The sequence below is a fragment of the Cydia splendana genome, chromosome 11 (assembly GCF_910591565.1).
Source record: "Cydia splendana chromosome 11, ilCydSple1.2, whole genome shotgun sequence".
Taxonomy (NCBI): Eukaryota; Metazoa; Arthropoda; class Insecta; order Lepidoptera; family Tortricidae; genus Cydia; species Cydia splendana.
The window spans coordinates 15,562,810-15,582,356 of NC_085970.1; the positions used below are offsets into that span (position 1 = coordinate 15,562,810).

Below are 19,547 nucleotides of genomic sequence, written 5' to 3' on the forward strand. Positions count from 1 at the left end.
TAGATCAGAAATTGTTCTTGGATTCACCGAAGTTTCAAAAATTTTAATAAGTAGTTTGAAGGGCAGAACCATTCTGCCCTAAATCTCCCTACTTGTTGTCTATCACAAAAGGTATGATTCAGAAGAATGCCGCCTCATTTTATAATGACAACAAATTCTCATCAGAGCGAAATTTTTACTCTCATCTCACTTCGTCCCCGAAGAAATTCGCAATCTCTATGTTATTCGATAATCTGCTAAAGATACAAAATCAGTGGAGTCAGCTAACTGGTTGCGTATGTTATAAATTGCACTGCGGCAACATAATTCACTCTAGCAAATTACAATCCCTTGACTACTCCAATGGGTTTTTGACTCCCTCTCGGCTACCGAACGCTAGCGTCTATTTCAAAACACGATCAGTCTTATCGAGGCATAGAGGGCGTGCGTGCGCGCATCTAGAGAAAGAAAGCAGGCGATTTCTCGTGAGGAAGACCAAGACAGGTATAGTTACAACGTTTCGTCGTAGCAAAACCAGTCTCGTCAGCGGGACGTCAAGGCGAGTAAAATTCTTGGAAACGGTGACCCGTGTCACGGAATCCCTGCCGCACACTAGTGAAGATTACTCACACAGAGATAGTGTAGTCCCCGCGGTGTCAAATGCGATAGGTGTCAAAATTTGTGACTTTCAAGAATTAAGCTGCTGATGGACACTACGCCAGGTACGATAAAAATAACAACAGAGGTATAGTTATCTATAGGTGTCTAGTGTCCATCAAGTGTTAAGGACCAAAAACGGTCTTATCTCTGGGAAAACGCGCAAAATGTGTTTTAATATGTTTTTCTCAAACATACAATGAAATATTGATGTTATGTTCCTTATAATAGGCTGCGAAGTATGACGTTTCAGGTGCGGCTAGGACAAAAGGTCGTTAATGGAATTTCATACACATCTTGCAGGCCTAGGCCGGCAAAGTCCTCTTTTTTAATTTTCATTTCACAGATATTTGTGACACAGCATCGTGGCATTCATCCTTAAAAAAAAACTAGAGGCAGTATTTGCTTTATGGTTCGTAATGACACTCTGCCACTACGGCTATAAAAAAAAAACAAAAAACAATTTATTTATTTATATTTATTTATTTGCAGTTTTATTTGTATAAAATCAACATGAACTTAATAAATAATACATTCTATAATTTTATAATTTTAAATTATAAATTTAACTACACAAATAAAAACATTTAAAATATTTCATCTAAACGTTAGCGGTAAAAAGGTCTACTCAAACACGCGTAGTTATATTTTTTAAATTGTTATGGAGGTAAAGTTGAAAAATATTCATTCTGTTTTATTGGATTTATGGTGCGTTGTAAATTTTTTGACTTTAATATGAGTTCCGACGAAATAATGAAATTAATATTAATTGTAATCGTAGGCGTTGGAATTGGCAGCGTAAGCAGAATTGATTTTAATAACTTGCTGCCTCTGCCGCCAAGTCAAAGACGAAGTATGTATATGGTTGCTTATGGCAATTTTATTATTTGAGAAACTAAGAAAAATGGCTTACAGTTTATTAGAAACAGTTTTGTGGCATATTTTAAATGAATGTAACTACAAATTCATCAACACTGTGGAAATTATACTTATTTACTCCGTGTATAAAGCAACGATGTATGTGAAACATGATATCAACATGAAAGACTATGTAAACTTATGTGACGAAAACGACAGTCAGACGGATACAAGGCGAAAAAATCAAAGATATATGAAAATATACGGGTAGTAAAAATACACGACTCGTGTAAAACATACGCGTGATAATGATATAGGTACGTGTTGGTTATATTTTGGGTGTAGTTTACTTTTAGTTTTTTCTATAAATAAAACTTGGGTTTCGTGGATTTTTTATTTTATTTAATTCATTACATGTTTGAGAAAAGCACTAAACATACCTCGGCGGGAAATGGGGTTGCCCGCGCTCAGACATATTCGGCCTCGCTTCGCTCGGCCGTCTATATGGCTTCGGCCGGCAACCCCTTTCGTCCCGGCCTCTGTAGTAATGTACTATTCCGTGCAAAGCTCGGTCTCCCAAATATTCACAGTGTATAGGCAAAGACTTGTGACGTAAAGGATGCAACGACCACTTTTGTTTTGACGGCCAATGTGTAGACAATTCTTTTTTTTATGTGATAGTCAGCAAACGAGCAGACGAGCCGCCTGATGGGAAGCGGTCATCGTCGCCCATGGACATAAGCAACATCACAGGAGCCACTTAATTCCTACACATGTTTTAATTATATTAGCTTCAACAACCTTTTCCAGCTTAAGGATTTATTTAATATTTCCTGATATGATTTCTTTTAGTAAAATTAGCTATGATAAGCCTTTTTAACCAAATATATTAACCAATTATATCTATGTAATTTTACAGGATCTTTCATAAGAGTGACATTAGTAATGTGATGATCGTACATTTTCCAGCGTTTTTGGTGGTTAACGGAATTGGTATAAATAATTTCGATCCTAATGATTAATTAGCGTTTATTACGTTGATATTAACCTTAATTTACCATTTCAGTTGAAATTATCTATAGGTACCAATTCCGTTAACACCACGCGAATCGATTTGGTGCAGCGGAGTTGTGTTAACGGAATTGGTATAAATAATTTCAACCCTAATGATTAATTAGCGTTAATTACGTTAATATTAACCTTAATTTACCATTTCAGTTGAAATTATCTATACCAATTCCGTTAACACCACTCTGCTGCACCTAAAACGCTGGAAAATGTACGATCCCTGGACATTACTAACCGATACCTACATTACGTGCCAAAACGGCAAACTAATCTAAGCCGTTCTATAAACTGCGATCGATTAAATTCGCAAGCATTTGTGTTCGATATGTCATCGCGTCGCATTGTAAAATAGGACGACAGAAGGCCAACGTACTGTCGACTGTCGGCCGCCCGCAAATAGACGCGAAGGTTCGCGTACGGGTACTCCGTTTCTTGATTCTAAGGCTTTATCTAACTTAATTACTCGCGAAATACAATTATGGATAATAAACCTGGTGATCATTTTCAAAAATGCTTTTATATTATCCAACTTCTGGCATTATGTTTTATGCATGATTTATTTCGGTTAAACATCTAAAGTGTTTTTCAACCTAAATTTAACCTCTAACATATACGGGCAACTAGAATACCTATAGAAGCAGAATAATACCGGAACACGAGAGTAAAAGACAGTACGAGTAACCATATCGAGTAGATTAAGTAGTAATTATTAAAACCTATCTCGGACTCTTATCCAACTGTCACTCTTATAATTCACTCAGTATTATGTCGACAAGTAGATTCAGGTATTACACTCTCTTTAATAGTTACATTACTGTAAAAATATTGTTAATTTACAATTCAATATGTACGTTTATTAGTCAGTTATACACATTGATAATGATATCCCAAAATTTAAAGATTGTTCCAACTAGACATTAAACGTGCCCACAACTCTTTATATTTAGAGTAGTTTTTCCATTTATGAATCACAATTCTATATATATAATTACACGATGTAGTTGTGTCATAAATGTTCAGATACAGAGCCTTACATACATATAATAGACCAGTAAGCAATAAAATGAGCCGTTTCCAAGATATCGCAAATATGCAGCACAGTGCAATGATCGTCAAATAGTTTTACGGCTTATTATTGAAAATATACTAATTCCTGAAGTATTCCGTAGTAACACTGTCAATGTGATACGGGAGGTACTTTAGAAAATAATGATATTCCCCGTATCAGCACCTAAGTGCTTCTACGAAATAAGTTCAACTCAATTAAGATGTAAGATTACGGCATAGGACTGATCTGTCGTCTAATGTTACTGGAATTCCAAAAGTATTATGGTAGGTACAAGTAGTAATTTTATCCCTGGACTGACCGGGACGCATCAAAGTCGGTGCCACGCAGTCTCCCGACAGACCACTCTATATATATCACCAGAGAAATATTTTAATCCGAATGGCCCGCTTAATGCACATTCCCTTGGGCTTTCGAACAACAACGACTTTTTTATTCCTTTACCTCCAGGGCATTGCCCTAGTTAGTATTTAGTCGGCACGATAATCCAACATCTGAAACTGTGTCAGTAGACGCTAAGGATAATGCTTAGGTGAATAACCTGTTCTTGAATAGACATATTTCGACTGTGATGTCATAGGCTTATTTAAAGTCTTGTATCGGACATTTAAACTCATGGACAGGATGATTGCAGACTTTCCGATATCCAAAAAAGGAAGCGTTAGGGGTCAGCGCGATTTCCTCCCGCATACCAAATCGCTGACACATTGCTACAGCGCGGTTATAATCAAATTAAACAACTTGCATTGAGCTCGACGAAGCATGCCGACCGGATGATCCAATCCGTGAATATAAAATTTCGTATCTGAACCGAACCATGCATTAAAGCGGTAACCGCATTCATAAACATTTTTTACGCCTTACGTCATGACCTATCACCCAGTTTATCCCCCCGAATTGCCGGAGCAATCTCTTGAAAGTGGTTAAAATTACGATAATAGTGCGATGGTATGTGAGAACCTAATGTACCGCCTTGACGTCACACGTTATTCGATCATTGACAAATGACATTCCAACGCCTTTAGTGAACTGTGTTGTGTCAAACGCGAGATGTACTTACAACGCCCATATTCTCTCAGGCTCGCCTCGCCTCGCATGTATTCATGTGTCCCTCATATCATATTCGTCGAATGCTCAGGAATTTAAAACGATTATAGCTCACCATTAATTATACTAGTCTTTAGCATTACAAAGTGGAAAGCAGTCGTATATCATAAATATTATCGACACAAAACGCCTTATAGGCATTGATGACTTTAAGTGCGAACATCTTATAATAACCTTAAAATGCACTCAAGAACTCGGACATAAAATGACTACGCAGTCGTTGCGAGTTTATTTTACGTTCGTACCATTTAGAGCCGCTACCGCCCATTTACCTTATACCTTAAATGATCTTTGCGTAAGATTTCAACTTGATATGTTAAGATAAACCTTGACTTTCTAACAAACTAGTCTAGAACTCGACGGGTCATCGAAACGAGCCATAAAAACTTTATCTAGGCATTCGGAAGCGGTTTGACCTGTTCAGACGTTGGTCTGCAAATGTGACGGATGGACGGAGCGTATTGCATTGCATAAACTGTGAATATATAAGGTTTCCCTCTGATTCACGACGCATGCCAGTTGCCTTCGTCACGCCGCCCGTCGACAATATCGGGGTATCAGGGTATCACGACCGCGTTCCGCTCAGCTACTACACGAAACCCCGTCTAAATAATGTCTCGATACAATGACGAATTGCTCTCGCTTTACGGTATCGTAACAATCTAGGAATTCATAATTGTTATTACGAAGTCACTCCCTTTAGTTCAGAATCCAGTTTCCAAATCCCGTTTTACGAAACCAATAATAAAGTCACAAATTAGACTCGTTTGTCAGCACTATTAATTCTCTTGCATTAAGAGAGGTTGACTTTAAAAGTAGTTGAATCATTAGAGGTAGTGGTATTTATAATGTTGGCTTAATGATGCCCGTGTATTCTGCAAAGCATCTGGAACTCGCTCCACCATATACTCTAAAGGCATTTTTATGAGAAGAGATTCCATGTAAAGAATTAACTACAGTGTAACTTAAGTACACAACAAATAGCTTAAGAGAACAGTGCAAAACATAGGTAATTGGAAAACTTTAGAATGTGTTAGCACTTTTAGGTTGGCAGTTACTAAGTAGAAGAAGAAATACTAGCAAGTATGCCAAGATATCCCGCTAAATGTATCCGTTTAAAAGAAAAGATAGGTAAGTACTTAAATTAAGTACCATTAAGTAACTTAATGGTACAAAGTTAAACATAAGCCATACTAAATATATTAGGGCCATACTGAAGGATTCGGACGTTACGAGTCAAAATTTAAAGAAATATGCTTAGTCTTGAAGAATTCACTAAGCCTATTTAAAGTGATTCCAGTCCTAAGTATTATTTTACACATGATTTATGAGCTACGGCACATCTTCGTATACTTATAGTAATATTTAACAATTATAACTTCGTATAACTTTTTTGCATGGAGCACTAAATTACTAAAATGTCTACAAAAGACTTCAAGATATCACATTCTAAGTCAAGTTTTAAATAGGTTTGGTATTCACCAAAACTGATTCTGTCCCATTCAAAGGTGTTAGTTATTACAACGAAGTGTTTAGACCGGATGGTATGGTTAAACAGCCCACCAGCTCGCGCATGCTGATGAATGGGGGACGCCCTTCTCCGAACAAGGCTTCGCAAAATTCTTCGTCCCATTGTTTTGTGAATGGGCAGCGCGAAGACTTGAAAAATGCTCACCATTTTGCAGCGATTTATTCTCTTTAATAGCTCGACTGAGCGTTGTTTGCGAGGTTTTACGTTCTGTTTATTTTTTCGTAAATAACTGTTTTTGTTATGTAGCTGGGAAAGTTGAAGATAAATGGAAAATTTCTTATAAAAAGTTAAGTGCGATTGTTTCGCCATTGTATTTTATAAGCACTCTAATCTTAACTATCATTTATGTTAGCTGATATTTATGCAAATTGACCAAACTTTTCTATTAAAGCAAGTAGGGAAAGTATCAGGGAATTAACAATTTAAGCTTCTCACAATTAAGTAAAAAAACCAACATATTAATAAACTGGCGTGAAAATCCCAAAACCTCTAGCAAACTTCTGTCATTAGTAATCGATCTCCCTTTCGTCAGAGTTGATTCTAGATGTCTTTAGAAACAAAAGAAGTTCAGGTAAACGATTATTATTAGGTTTTACCAATTTTACTACAAGCGAAGTGTTTGTAAAATTGCCCAAGCTCACTTTTGACGTAAAACGGAGCTCAAGCAGCACGGCCATATTCTGTCAACTCCTTATCGTCGTTAAGTATACAGGTGGTTCGCATACCACAGCGCTTACGATCACTTTGCTTACCAACATAGCTTTACGGCCCGATCGATTCAAACAGTCTTCTATTACGTCGGCTGAAGGTGTATATTAGAATGTAAAGAATTCTGTTATCGTCCGAATTGTTATTTCGCCCACGCTTAAAACCACGAGTCGCCAACAATTTATTCAAAATCAAGGATTTGTGCCCGTTCGCCTCCGGCGGCCTCCGTATTCGTACAAGAAGAATTTTAACCATTCTTGGTATAATTTCAACTGTTTAAAACTCATTGGAAACACCGCGAGCGTTTAAAGCAAAAGGAACGAAACCTCTCACTTTCAATACGTAGATTAAGCGAGAAGTTCATAACAAATGTCTTGTTGCAAAAAGTAGGCTTGCATTGCAAATTATACTTGGCCGGATATTAGAATGTATACGGCAGAAACATATATCATGGCGTGGTGTCGCATCTAAGATGATTATCTTAACCGTCCAATAAAAGAATTTACATCGCCATTAACGTGCGCGACAGTAAATAACAAATTTAATTTTTATTAGACATTTTCAAGTCGGATAGCGGTAAAAAATCGCTTTCGTTCTATCATCCAGCAGATTAGGATCGCACATTTTACGGTAGACATTAAATCTTAAGCGCTCATTATAGAGGAAACATTAAATGGGCAACATTCTTTGGCGAGTCTGGTCCTCCGTGGAGTCGCTTAATCAAGCGATCTTATGCAAATCACGCAAATAGTTAATCAGTTTTATGACTGGCGACTATCAACAATTTATCAATAGCCCCTATATGGAAACAAACAGAAATTCCATCGACCTATGCCAGCCAGTTATGTCGACATAGCACATACCATATTTTGCAACTTTCAGATTTTATTTATACTTGAAGTAGGAACCTCCGATCTTCTTGATGATTACTTTTTACTGGTTTATAAAGACAGACATGGAAGTTCTTATTTGGCTGTGTTTTAATCGATTATATTAAAAGCAAAGAGGTTCTTGATTTGGCTGTATTACAGTTGCTCTAACATAAGTATCCACTTTTCTATACAGCTAGTCTGGCGACGTGGGTACTTAATTTGGCACATTCGGCGATAAAATTTTGTATTTACCACGTTGTAAGAATTGAGATTTTATTTAGAAAATTATAGCAAATATTAAGTCAAGATTTGATGAGAGGATCCTTTAGAAATACATCGAATTGAGGTATATGCATAGACATTTTATGCTTTTCTTAAGTTAGATATCGAATATGTTCTATAAAAATTTAAATATACCATGTCTCTAAACACATCGTATTCATAGATTGTAAGATCAGATATATATGACAAGTACAAGAGACGTTCAGTATATTTTATAAATTATTATGTCTTCACTATTAAGAATACTCTTTACAATGAAACTTTACGAGCAAATAACTACTTTATGACGACAAAGATAAGAGTGGAATGCCAATTCGATTAGAAACGGGAGCAGTACCACTTTTATCGCATACTTATGTAGATAAATTTTAAACACGCGTGATTTTAGTCACATTAACATTGCGCCGTCTGTACACTTTGATAAAACACTCGAGTTCTTGGTAATTCACAATAACTAATACTAATTCGAACATGAATACGCATTACAGTCAGACAGTACGACGTGCTCTGAATCATGTACAGTTCTCATATAAAAAACCAACTTAGTATGGATTAGATCATAAAATAAAAGTAAAACAACAGAAACTTGCGACTATTTAATAGTTATTTGTACAACAAGAGATCAAAGTTTGATATTTCTTCGAGTGCTTATTTTGAGTCCCGTGCAAGCGAAAGATTCTATAATAGATTCACGAGCGTAGCGAGTGAATCTAATTTAGAATCTTGAGCGTAGTAAGGGACTCAAAAGCGCACGAGATGTAAATAACTTTGATCTCGTGTAGTACACAAAATTTTTTACCTGAACAGTGAGAACATACCTATTAGACAACTTGAAAAATGTAATCCTTCTTCATCACTTAATACCTGCACTCATGTTTTCTTAATATATACAAACAATTAAGTTTAATTACCGCAAACGAACACAAAAACAAAACGCAATAATAAATTTCAGTAAAATAATATGGAAATAACGAACATCAACTGACACTTCAATCGACAACTTTTTTTTGTAAAAAAAAACTTTGTAAGATACGGTCCGAATTGCGGACATGTATTATTTGTCAACTATGGTAGAAATTCTTAAAAGTAAAATAATTAATTTTGCGTGATAATCTGTGTATTTTTAGAGTTCATTATTTTAATTGTACAATAAAATACCTAAAATATAGTAATTTATCAGTTTTTAACAAATCTTAAACTTTATTTTTATTAATTAATTATTAAGAAATCATACTCGTACGTGGTTTGGAACGATGCGGTCTGAAGTTTTCGGGGGTCTATTATAAACCCTCAATATACCGTTGAATGTCGTTTTAACTTTTTTTGTCTGTTTCTTTATGCTAACAGTGTGAAAGGGACAGAGATAATAGAACCCAAGTATTTCGAACTTGTATTAGACCCCGCATGTTGAAATGACATTTGACTATAAAGGTCACTTGAATGTCATTTTGTCTCACTCAGTGAGCAAAATCGCATTTTGCTCACTGTTTTTAAGAAGCAAAGTACCCTTGTTCGAGCTGCTGAGGTGAAAAAGTTACTTGTTTTACAAGGGGGCAAAGTTCTTGTTTAACCGCTCGTGCTAATATTGATACCCGAGCAAGCAAAAGATTCCAAAAACTCGCTACGCTCGTGGTTCGAAAAATGGAATCTAGAGCGTTGCGAGGGTTTCAAAGCACGAGGGTAGAACAAAATTTGCCCCCTAGTGAAACACAAAATTTTTCACCACACCAACCCGAAGCAAATACAGTGGAAACTGGATAAGTGGAATCGCAAGGGACCGGCTGTTTAGTTCCGCTTATTCAGGTTTTCCATTTATCCAGTTTTCCACTAAACCAGGTTCAAATAAAACGTTTTCTCACTCACAGAGGCTCTCGCTAACAGAGGTTGTGGATGCTAGTAATGTCGCTTATAGAGGTCACGTATGGTATGATCAAGACTTAAATAATCATCTTTTATTAAATATATATGTAGATATGTATGTATTAACAAAAATAGGTATGTAATCCTGACTTTAAAAAAAGCAATACTGTAAATAATCCACAGTACCTACTCGTATACAATTTTCAAAATTACAAAAACTAAATCACTCCTAATATTTATTTATGCAAGAGAAACCAGTATGGTTAAATAAATCAATGTACCGATTGTACTTTAATGCAAAAAAAACTGAACGATGTGTGATCTCATACAAAATACGTAGTTAAAACACGAACCATAATGTTAACGAAACAAACTACCCTCCTTGTGACGGTTTATTAAAAATACAAATTTTATAACACCGAGCTATTCCACTCATAGAGGTTTCGGAGACGGCTGCTTCCAGTTACAGAGGTAAAAATAAGAAATTTTCGAAATAATGGATTCCGCTTATAGAGGTCCCAAAATTCCACTTATAGAGGTAATTCGTTGCCAAGGGACTGGAACCGAGAACTTGGGTCCACTTAAAGAGGTTTTCCACTAACCCAGGTTCCACTTATCCAGTTTCCACTGTATCAAATGTAAAAATATCAAACAAAATCAAACCAAATCAAATTCAAATGAATGTTATTAAATATTTATCATCCTAAATCATCATTTAAAAGTCAATTCTACCAGCAAACATAAGAAAACAACTCAAAATTTGCATTTGATTACTTTGCCTCACATGTGAATTGCTGATAGCAAAGTGCAACTTTGCTATCCGTTTTTGAAGTGCATAGTAAGCCTTTCCGAGCGGGTGTGGTGAAAAAAATATTGTTGTTTTACCCAGGATTTTGTAAAAATGGCATCTGATATGTTTACTTTTACAAAAAAGGATTGTACAATGTACACATTTAAAGAGTCGGCATCTCTTATAAAACCCTAATGGTGTATAAACTACCATAGGCTATGGTAACCGTTTACTATCGCATGAAAGACAAAAAACTTTCATTAGGCTGTGAACTCCACGTTTAATTTGTTCGAAATCAACGGAACGGTGAATAAGCCAGTAAAATCGGCGCACTGGCATGCGTCTACGCATATAAGCCACCAAGGACATCTTTATCTGAAAGGAATGCGCAAAGTAAACAATGTTGTACGCTATTTCGCTCGCGCGACGCGCCCAGAACACATTTGGACACATCGACCATCCCATCCCTTACAGGGAATTTTAAACAAAGGAGTGGTTGCCAATTAATATTGACTAATTTCTTGTAGAATCATTTTAATCTGACTGTTTTGACACGTTTGACATTTATCGCTAAGGATAAAACATCTGACACTCTTTCACTTCTCTATTAATAAGGCAAAGAATAGTTTTTGTTCATCATGTATGTATGTAGCTGCCGATATAATAACGGTGGGGTCTGGTGTTCTTTAAGCGTTTGATCGCCTGGTAACTACGGTTATAAGTAAACAAAAGTAATAACTGTTTGACCAATTTTGCTTTCAATTTTATTGTGTTGTGTTGCATTACTGTACTATAAATAATTTGATCTTTAACCAAGAGTCACATAATTTGTAGACATTTCTATCGAACAATTTTCTGAAGAACAGACAAAGATGCCAACCCTTTATCTTTTAACAAAGGGTAATAATTTCGGATTAATCATTGACACACTCCGTTTCTTAACGGGTCCAGAACAAAACTAAATGCAAATTCCGTGTCACATCCTTCATGCGAACAAAGGCTGACTTGGGAATGGGTGTAACTGATGTATCATCAGCACAGATTTTATCATAACTTAATACTACGCCAGTACGCCCTAAAAGAACAATGCCATCATTTTCACTGGTTCCCCCCTTAAACAAAGCTGCATCTAAATATAGTAAATATGTATACCATTAGCTAGTGATACTATACCGTATTGCAAAAACTCCCCGGTATTAATAATCTGATGAACAAACACGGATCTTTTGTTTTGAACATCACGCCATCATTATGGAAACACCTTTTCCGGTGCGTTCGTTTGTTTGGTCGAAAAATTACGTCGAATCGTGTTGTTATGACAACTATACCAGGCCAAGACGACTTTCGATTCTCAATACACCGTCACCTTTTGTAGGTACCTACAGTTTTATGTTTACAAATGGTTTTGAAAGTCGATCAGTGTCAGGCGAATTAAATTCCTTTGTTGCATGCCCTCGAAAACTCCGAAATTACCGCTAAATTCCACACAAACGTAATAAAGAGGCAAACAAACCAATTCATCATAACAACGAATTACACACGGTAAAGTCACTATAACAAACAATAAACGTATAAGACAATTTAATGACTACACACAGTAATCTTCCTCTTAAGCATGTGATTACAAGCAACGGAGCAACCAGAAAAATAAATTGTTGAGTTATTTAGTGCCAACACGATTAGAGTCAAGAAACGCAGTAAAATGCCCAGCCCCTTACTCGTCACGCTCGAAGGAACGCGTGTAGTGCGTGGGAAGTATCGGCAAGATGCCTTACACACACTTGGATTACACAATCCGAAGACAGCGCCGATTGTTACCAATAGGTACCTAAGTACACATATTTATGATAAATCAAACACACAGGCGTAAAAGATCAAGCTCAATGTACACGTTACAAATTCATTTTGTTTTGATACCAAACTGAAACAGTGCAAAGTATGTAGCTGATTCTCCAGAAATAATATTCCAAGAAAACGTTTTCACGTTCAAAAAGATCGTTACGCAAGATGAGAATGCGGAATTCCTTAGAGTCATCATTCTATTAGGAAATGGTGGTAATAATTATGAAATAGCCAACGATAAAGAACAATCGAGGCGCTTAATAAGATAATTAAGGCATTAAAGACAAAATAATTAGCTATCAGTGGATGCATTGTCCGGTGTTACATACAAATACTGCGTTGCGAATACCATTACATGCATCCTTAGGTTTCTCACGTCCGATTTGCCTATACCCAGAGCACGCATTGTTGGCTCTCAGAGATTTCACTGACAACATGGAATTATGCATTAACGACCGGCTTCAGTACGCAGAAATATTTCTACTCAACCACCATCGCTATGCCTCTAGAGACATTGATCTCACAGACTTAAAACGCGTTGCCTGAGACAATCAAAGCTACCGGACTATCAGATCAGTATAAGAACCATCAGGGGACGAACTAGTACAATCAGAACGTTGGAATGTGACTCAACTATGTACAGCCGCGGTGAAACTGCATTCAGTCGATACAATTAAAGTAATAAACGCCGACAAACACAGGTATAAGATCCCATTCGCTGTTTAATCGACGGTACATTGTCTTCCCTACTAACGAGACAATGAGTATTTTTTCCTCAATTTACAATGCGTAGCTGTCGAACGCCTGTATCGTTACTTTTTGCTTCGACTTTTTGCAAAAGCCTCTCTTCTCGTAACTCAGGTGCCATTACACTTGTTGTGAGATCCGCGAAAACCGCAAAATGCTTATTCGCACGCAACTAGTTAAGATACTATGAGAAGCAAAGCCGCTTATTGCACACTCTGAGCATTCAAGCGCTCGTTAAGACTAGTTCATTAAAGTTCAGGGGTAATACTATACTGTGACATTGGAGAGAATCATCATATAAGAATGAAATTTGCATGTAAAATAAAAACCAGTTCTTAAGTTGTCAACATTCCCGAGGTACATAATTATATTCTGACAGATAACTGACTCGAGGGCACATTTTTCACAGTTAACGTTTAGGTTCCAGGTACAAGATTAATAGTGTATGCGTCGGAGACATGGCCGGGTTATTTTTAGATATAGTAAATTGGCTTAGTGGGTTGGTTTATTGTGTGCGTTTTGCACAAGTGGATGTCGAGTGTCATCGACGATCCCCACACATGTACACTACTTGGGCAATTTTGAGCTGTTATCTCGTTTTTAATAGCTAGTTATTATTCATTTCTAGCGTCAACTGGACTGTTGGTTCTCCATTTGGACATGGTCTTAATTTGTACTTTGAATATGGCATGAATTAACATCTCTCCGATTAAAATTCATGTCAAAATAGCGTGCAATTAGGATTTCTCTTTTCTCAGACAAACAAACTTATTGATATTGTTCTTTGTTAGATCTGTTATTTGAGATTCGTGTAAAATGTTCACAAGCTTTGTTTATTTAATACCGTACGATGTATATAACCTCAAATCTACGAGTGAGGAAAAATGAACAACTTCAGCCGTTCAACAGGCTGTTAAAATAATTAACAGAGAAAAATATAAAATCCGCATCTTAAACTCTGCATGCAAATCTGACTACCAACATAAGAGTTTTATATATCGTTACTTGTTTAGCAAGTCTCTTAGTACCGATGTCTCGGAATCAAGGAATGCAGTTTGCCAAAAGGTTCAATAAAAAGTAACACTTTATGTTTCCTGCGATCGAGGCGAATTTTATAGTGGTGTCATTGGACCGAGATCAGAAACCGGAGAACTTACTTAACTTTAACTGATACAGGGTTAGGGACTTTGTTGTTTAGTGAGTATTGAAGTTGAAATTGTTTTAATAAAATAATTATATTAATCATTTAGACACTTAAAACTTAGGAGGAATTGAAAGTCCAATTCCAGTAGCTTCCAATTGTCAGTTAATAATTCAAGCAATACTACTGAAGGAAAATTGTGAAAGCGCTCATCATCCACAAGGATGTCCAAAATTACTGAATATTGTTTACTTTATTCTTACGGCAGGTCCGGCATTTTGGACTTGGTACTTTTTGTATTGGTCTTTAAAAAGCCGTAAGCCATTCACTTGACTTTTAAAGGAGTATTGTACGTAGGTACTTCTCAACGTGAAAAGAAGAGCGCATAATAGCTAATTCGATCATATTTTTTTGCAATAAAAAGTCGAATCTAATTTGATCATATTTTTTTGTAAAGGAACTATTCAAGTGATTTCAAATATCTACTTGTATATCATAAATCATAAGACTAGGTATATCGTGTTTAATTGTAATTTAGGTTTCCTTAACGTACTATTCAGTAGTAGATTTAGAGAATGGTTGAAATTTTCATGTTAATTTCAAATGTGCATAGTTTTTAACGTACTTTTGAAATATATTTCAATATAAAGTTATTTGAACATAGTTAAATTGTTTGAATACTTCTACAAAACTATTTATGTAATAGTTAATAGGCAATTACTTTACGTGCCTAGACTGATAGGCACGAAGTCTAAAGCAATTTAAGAGTCTACTGGCACAAGACTTCACTAGGTAGGTTTGACATTGAATATTCTACATAAAGTGATGACTCTTCTCTTTTCGGACAGACTCTATATAGATATACCTGCTGTATGATATGTGATGCCTGTTTTAACATCTATAAAGTGAAAACTATAATCATTTCGGCCCCCCTTCAATGTACCCGCACCCTTTACGGATGCAGTAGTGACTTCTTCAATTTAGGTTGCCCTGTATGAGGTTTTGTTGTACTGTAAGTTTGACGAATGCAAATATCTGTCCAGTGTTGTAAGATGGGAGACGTCTCAGTTGAGCTACTCCCAAGTCAGAGCGGAATGAGCCGACATTCAAAAACATTCACCTATCGTGCAGTCTCTTCTTTAATGTACATTATTGCAACCGGATGATCTTCACTTCGAGATCAATAAGATGCTCACGATAACTGTACATTGCAGGTGCGTAAATTTTAAGGTCAACTTTTTAAGACAATGAGGCAGCTGTCGTTTAAAGTATGGTAAATAGATACGGCTAGAGACATGATCGGTATTTTATAGGGTTGTGTTGAGCACCTGCAGTGCGGCGCGGGGGTTTTGGGGGGAGGGGTGCCCACTTTAGAAAGGCGCGACCATCGCCGCGGGCCTGGGCCGCATTCTACGGCCTGTCATTCACACCGCACAACTTGACTATGCATTACATTCCATCTCCCACCGCTCTCCGCGCCGCGGAACCAGCGCACCTTACGAAACCAAGACATGCCACATTCATGCACCACATAAACGCTTCATCGAATTATTTCTACGCTAGTTCGACGGCTAATGCTACGAACCAGTTCCGTGGCCTCAATAATGAAAACCAACAAACTGAACTCTAAACAAGGCACAACACAACACACAAAGCACATACGGATAACAAATGATAATCATAATTTGTGTTTAGCTCATTTGTTGTCACTAAATTGTGGAATGTCGTGTGAAATCGACGAGGTCGCGCATAGTTTCCGACAGAGGGCGACGCGCGCGCGCGGAACGATCACTTTGTTTTTCACGATTTATTCTATTTTGGAACTGTGTTTACTTCTTCAGAGTTCACTAGGGCCTAGAGCACGATAAACACTTCTATCCCAGGGATCACTGCGCGAAAATTCAATCGGGAAACGCTATAAATCGCATTGGAATGTGAAGTTTTGACATGGGGCTCTCACGGGTTACCACTTCTCTTAGGAAAACTTACCTGTCCCGCGGGTCGATCCACGTCGTTTTTCTGCTGTTGTGGTCGATAAAATACAATTTCCCGTCAAAGTCCCTCGCGTAATCCCATCCGTCGGGCAAGGGTATCTCACCGTTTCGTCTCCTTGGCATATTTCACTGATTAAATCCATTCAAACGAATAACGAAGCACACTCGCGAACTAGCTACACGGCCATGTTGAATACCTCATTATAAGGCGTGACGTCACGCAGGATCAACCAATGGCGGCGTAGGGCCCCCACGATGGAATGCGGCGCGTACGCGAGAAGTGAACAGCGCGCGGCACGTCACTGCACCGACGTTTTTAAAACACACGACCGTACAGAGCGGCTCCGCTCCGCTGACTGAGGCGCCGCGGCCCACCACGTTATCAGCTCTCATGATAATATTCAAGCTACCTACTGTCTTTATGCATTCCTCTTCTAATGTTTACATTGCTACACACAGCCCTAACACCACTACATATAGCCCTCACAGACACAGACACTAGACGAGCTATGTATGCAAAAATTAACGTACCTACCCATTCAATCTATTTACGATTCCGTTGTATAAATACGTATAGACAGGCGTGTATACCGCGCATTCCACAGAGTATGTATGTATGCCTATACAAATTACTGATACTCGGCCGAGTATAGCGCTGCGAGTAATATGCTATAGGTATGCAATGCAATTTTAGTGCTAAGATTTGTGTTTGCAAGACATTAACTGCTTAATGTGCCTTTTATAGTAGGAATATTCTTGATTTACTTGACATTTTTTGTTGTCATTTAATTTTATGACATCATTTTTTTTTGTTTTACCACGCAAATTATAAGTTTTCTGTAAATGATATCCTATGTAGGGATCTCAAACAGAACTGCACACAGATTGTGTTTATCCCACAGATCCCAGCGGATCATAAGTGGATGGAAACTGTTTTGATTGTTTAATTTTGCAAGGTTCGTTAGATGGTCATTGCCTGATGATAAATCCCTACTAATATCATAAATGCCATAGTAACTGTCTGTCTGTAACCTCTTCACGATTAAACCGTTGAATCGATTAGGATGAATTTGCTATGGAGATAGTTTAAGCCTTTAAGGCCCGGGGAAGGACATAGGATGGTTTTTTAGGGTTCCGTACCCAAAGGGTAAAACGGGACCCTATTACTAAGACTTCGCTGTCCGTCCGTCCGTCCGTCCGTCTGTCACCAGGCTGTATCTCACGAACCGTGATAGCTAGACAGTTGAAATTTTCACAGATGATGTATTTCTGTTGCCGCTATAACAACAAATACTAAAAACAGAATAAAATAAAGATTTAAATGGGGCTCCCATACAACAAACGTGATTTTTGACCAAAGTTAAGCAACGTCAGTGTCGAGTGGTCAGTACTTGGATGGGTGACCGTTTTTTTTTGCTTTTTTTTTTCGTTTTTTTTTTTGCATTATGGTACGGAACCCTTCGTGCGCGAGTCCGACTCGCACTTGCCCGGTTTTATCAATCCTCATCATCATTCCACGCAGACGGAGTCGCGGACGAAGATAGTAAGTATACAATAAATAATACAGGTCAATCTTACACAGATCGACCTAGTAAGTACTGTAAGTAACGTAGTAGATTTGTGTTATCCACAAAATGTATGAATGATAGATAAATTCGTAGGTACACTAGGTACAGTCGACGTCAAAAATATCTTTACATTTTTCGCCTTATTACAAATTAGTAAGGTACGAAAGTGTAAACATATCTACTTATGACGTCGACTGTAGGTACTTAGGTACCTGCATGCTCCTTGGAACAAATACATATACATACATATACATGAGCGTTACATAAATAAATGCCCTTATTAAGGGCGGTATTCCACCTATCCAATTTATTTGCCTAATTTGTATTTTGTCATTTTTGTCTCACATTTTGCTTAATAAGAGAGTAAGAAGCAATGACATTAGACAATTGGATAGATGGAATACCACCCTAAGGCGAACCCTACACGCAAGATTCATATTGTGATCCGTCAATTATATTGACGGATTACGATATTTATTGACGTGTAGGGTAGTGTATTGACGGATCACAATATTTCGATGGATTTCTGGAAATGCTTGTGATCTGATCCTAGATCCTGGATCGTGATATTTATCTTGCGTGTAGTGTCGCGTTTGATATTTATCGCGTCAGTCATTTTTCTCTGTCTAGAGTCCATCACGTCTGCCTCGTACAAAGAACGCTTCGTACTGACGCGATCCGTATTGATGGTGTAGGTTGTGCTGTGATCCTAGATCCAAAGGACCTCCAGCTTCGTAGGCAAAGTCACTAGGTACACTAGGTAACCGATACCGACCAGCCACAGAAGCACAGACGGTGTTTCCACGCTACTTCTATGTAACATGCATAAGTATCTGTGAATAATTCATGAATCATTATAAATGCCTATTTATTTATCGATTGACGACAATATTCTTAGCATTCTAAGCGATCAAGAGTAATTTATGTTTCTTAGTACGATTGTTATTGCGGTAAAGCTTCAAAGAGATATTATATATGCTTATTAAATTTTATTTTATTCGATCAAATGCATACCTACCTACGATTGATCCAATAAATGACGTATGTGATTACCACTACGGCGGACACGAATAATATGAACCCATAGACAGGGGGGTGTCACTACGCAGTTTAGGTACATTTGGCCGGCGCACCTCCCGGGCAGGGCAGGCGTATGGCAGTGGGCTGCCGCTCGGCTCGCACGAATCGCACGATAGTCGTGTCACGTGGCGCTCGCGCAAAGAAGATTCAAGGTTCGTGCACGGTTATAAGTTTCAATTTTGTTGCAGGCGGCGAGTATAGGTATAAATTTATACCTAAATGTGACTTTTGTGAAGGAGTGAGTTTTCTGTACGGTAGTACTATTAGTTATTCTGTGCCATAGATTCATGTACAAACCACTGAAATTTTCCATCTTCACCAGCAACTGTGCGTTGTTGAATGTACTCTCCTATCTTAAAGATCGGCAACACACTTGCAACTCCTCTGGTGTCGCAGT

General features: G+C 37.5%; 1 protein-coding gene across 1 annotated transcript in view; it reads right to left on the reverse strand.

The window, feature by feature from the left end:
• Nucleotides 1–17,007, reverse strand: part of LOC134794878 (protein kibra) — a 103,800-nt gene extending 86,793 nt beyond the window's left edge. Inside the window, exon 1 of the mRNA XM_063766706.1 lies at nt 16,498–17,007. Coding sequence (XP_063622776.1) covers nt 16,498–16,625 — 128 coding nt within the window. The 5' untranslated portion in view covers nt 16,626–17,007. The remainder of the gene's footprint in view (nt 1–16,497) is intronic.
• Between the last annotated feature and the right edge of the window lie 2,540 nt (nt 17,008–19,547).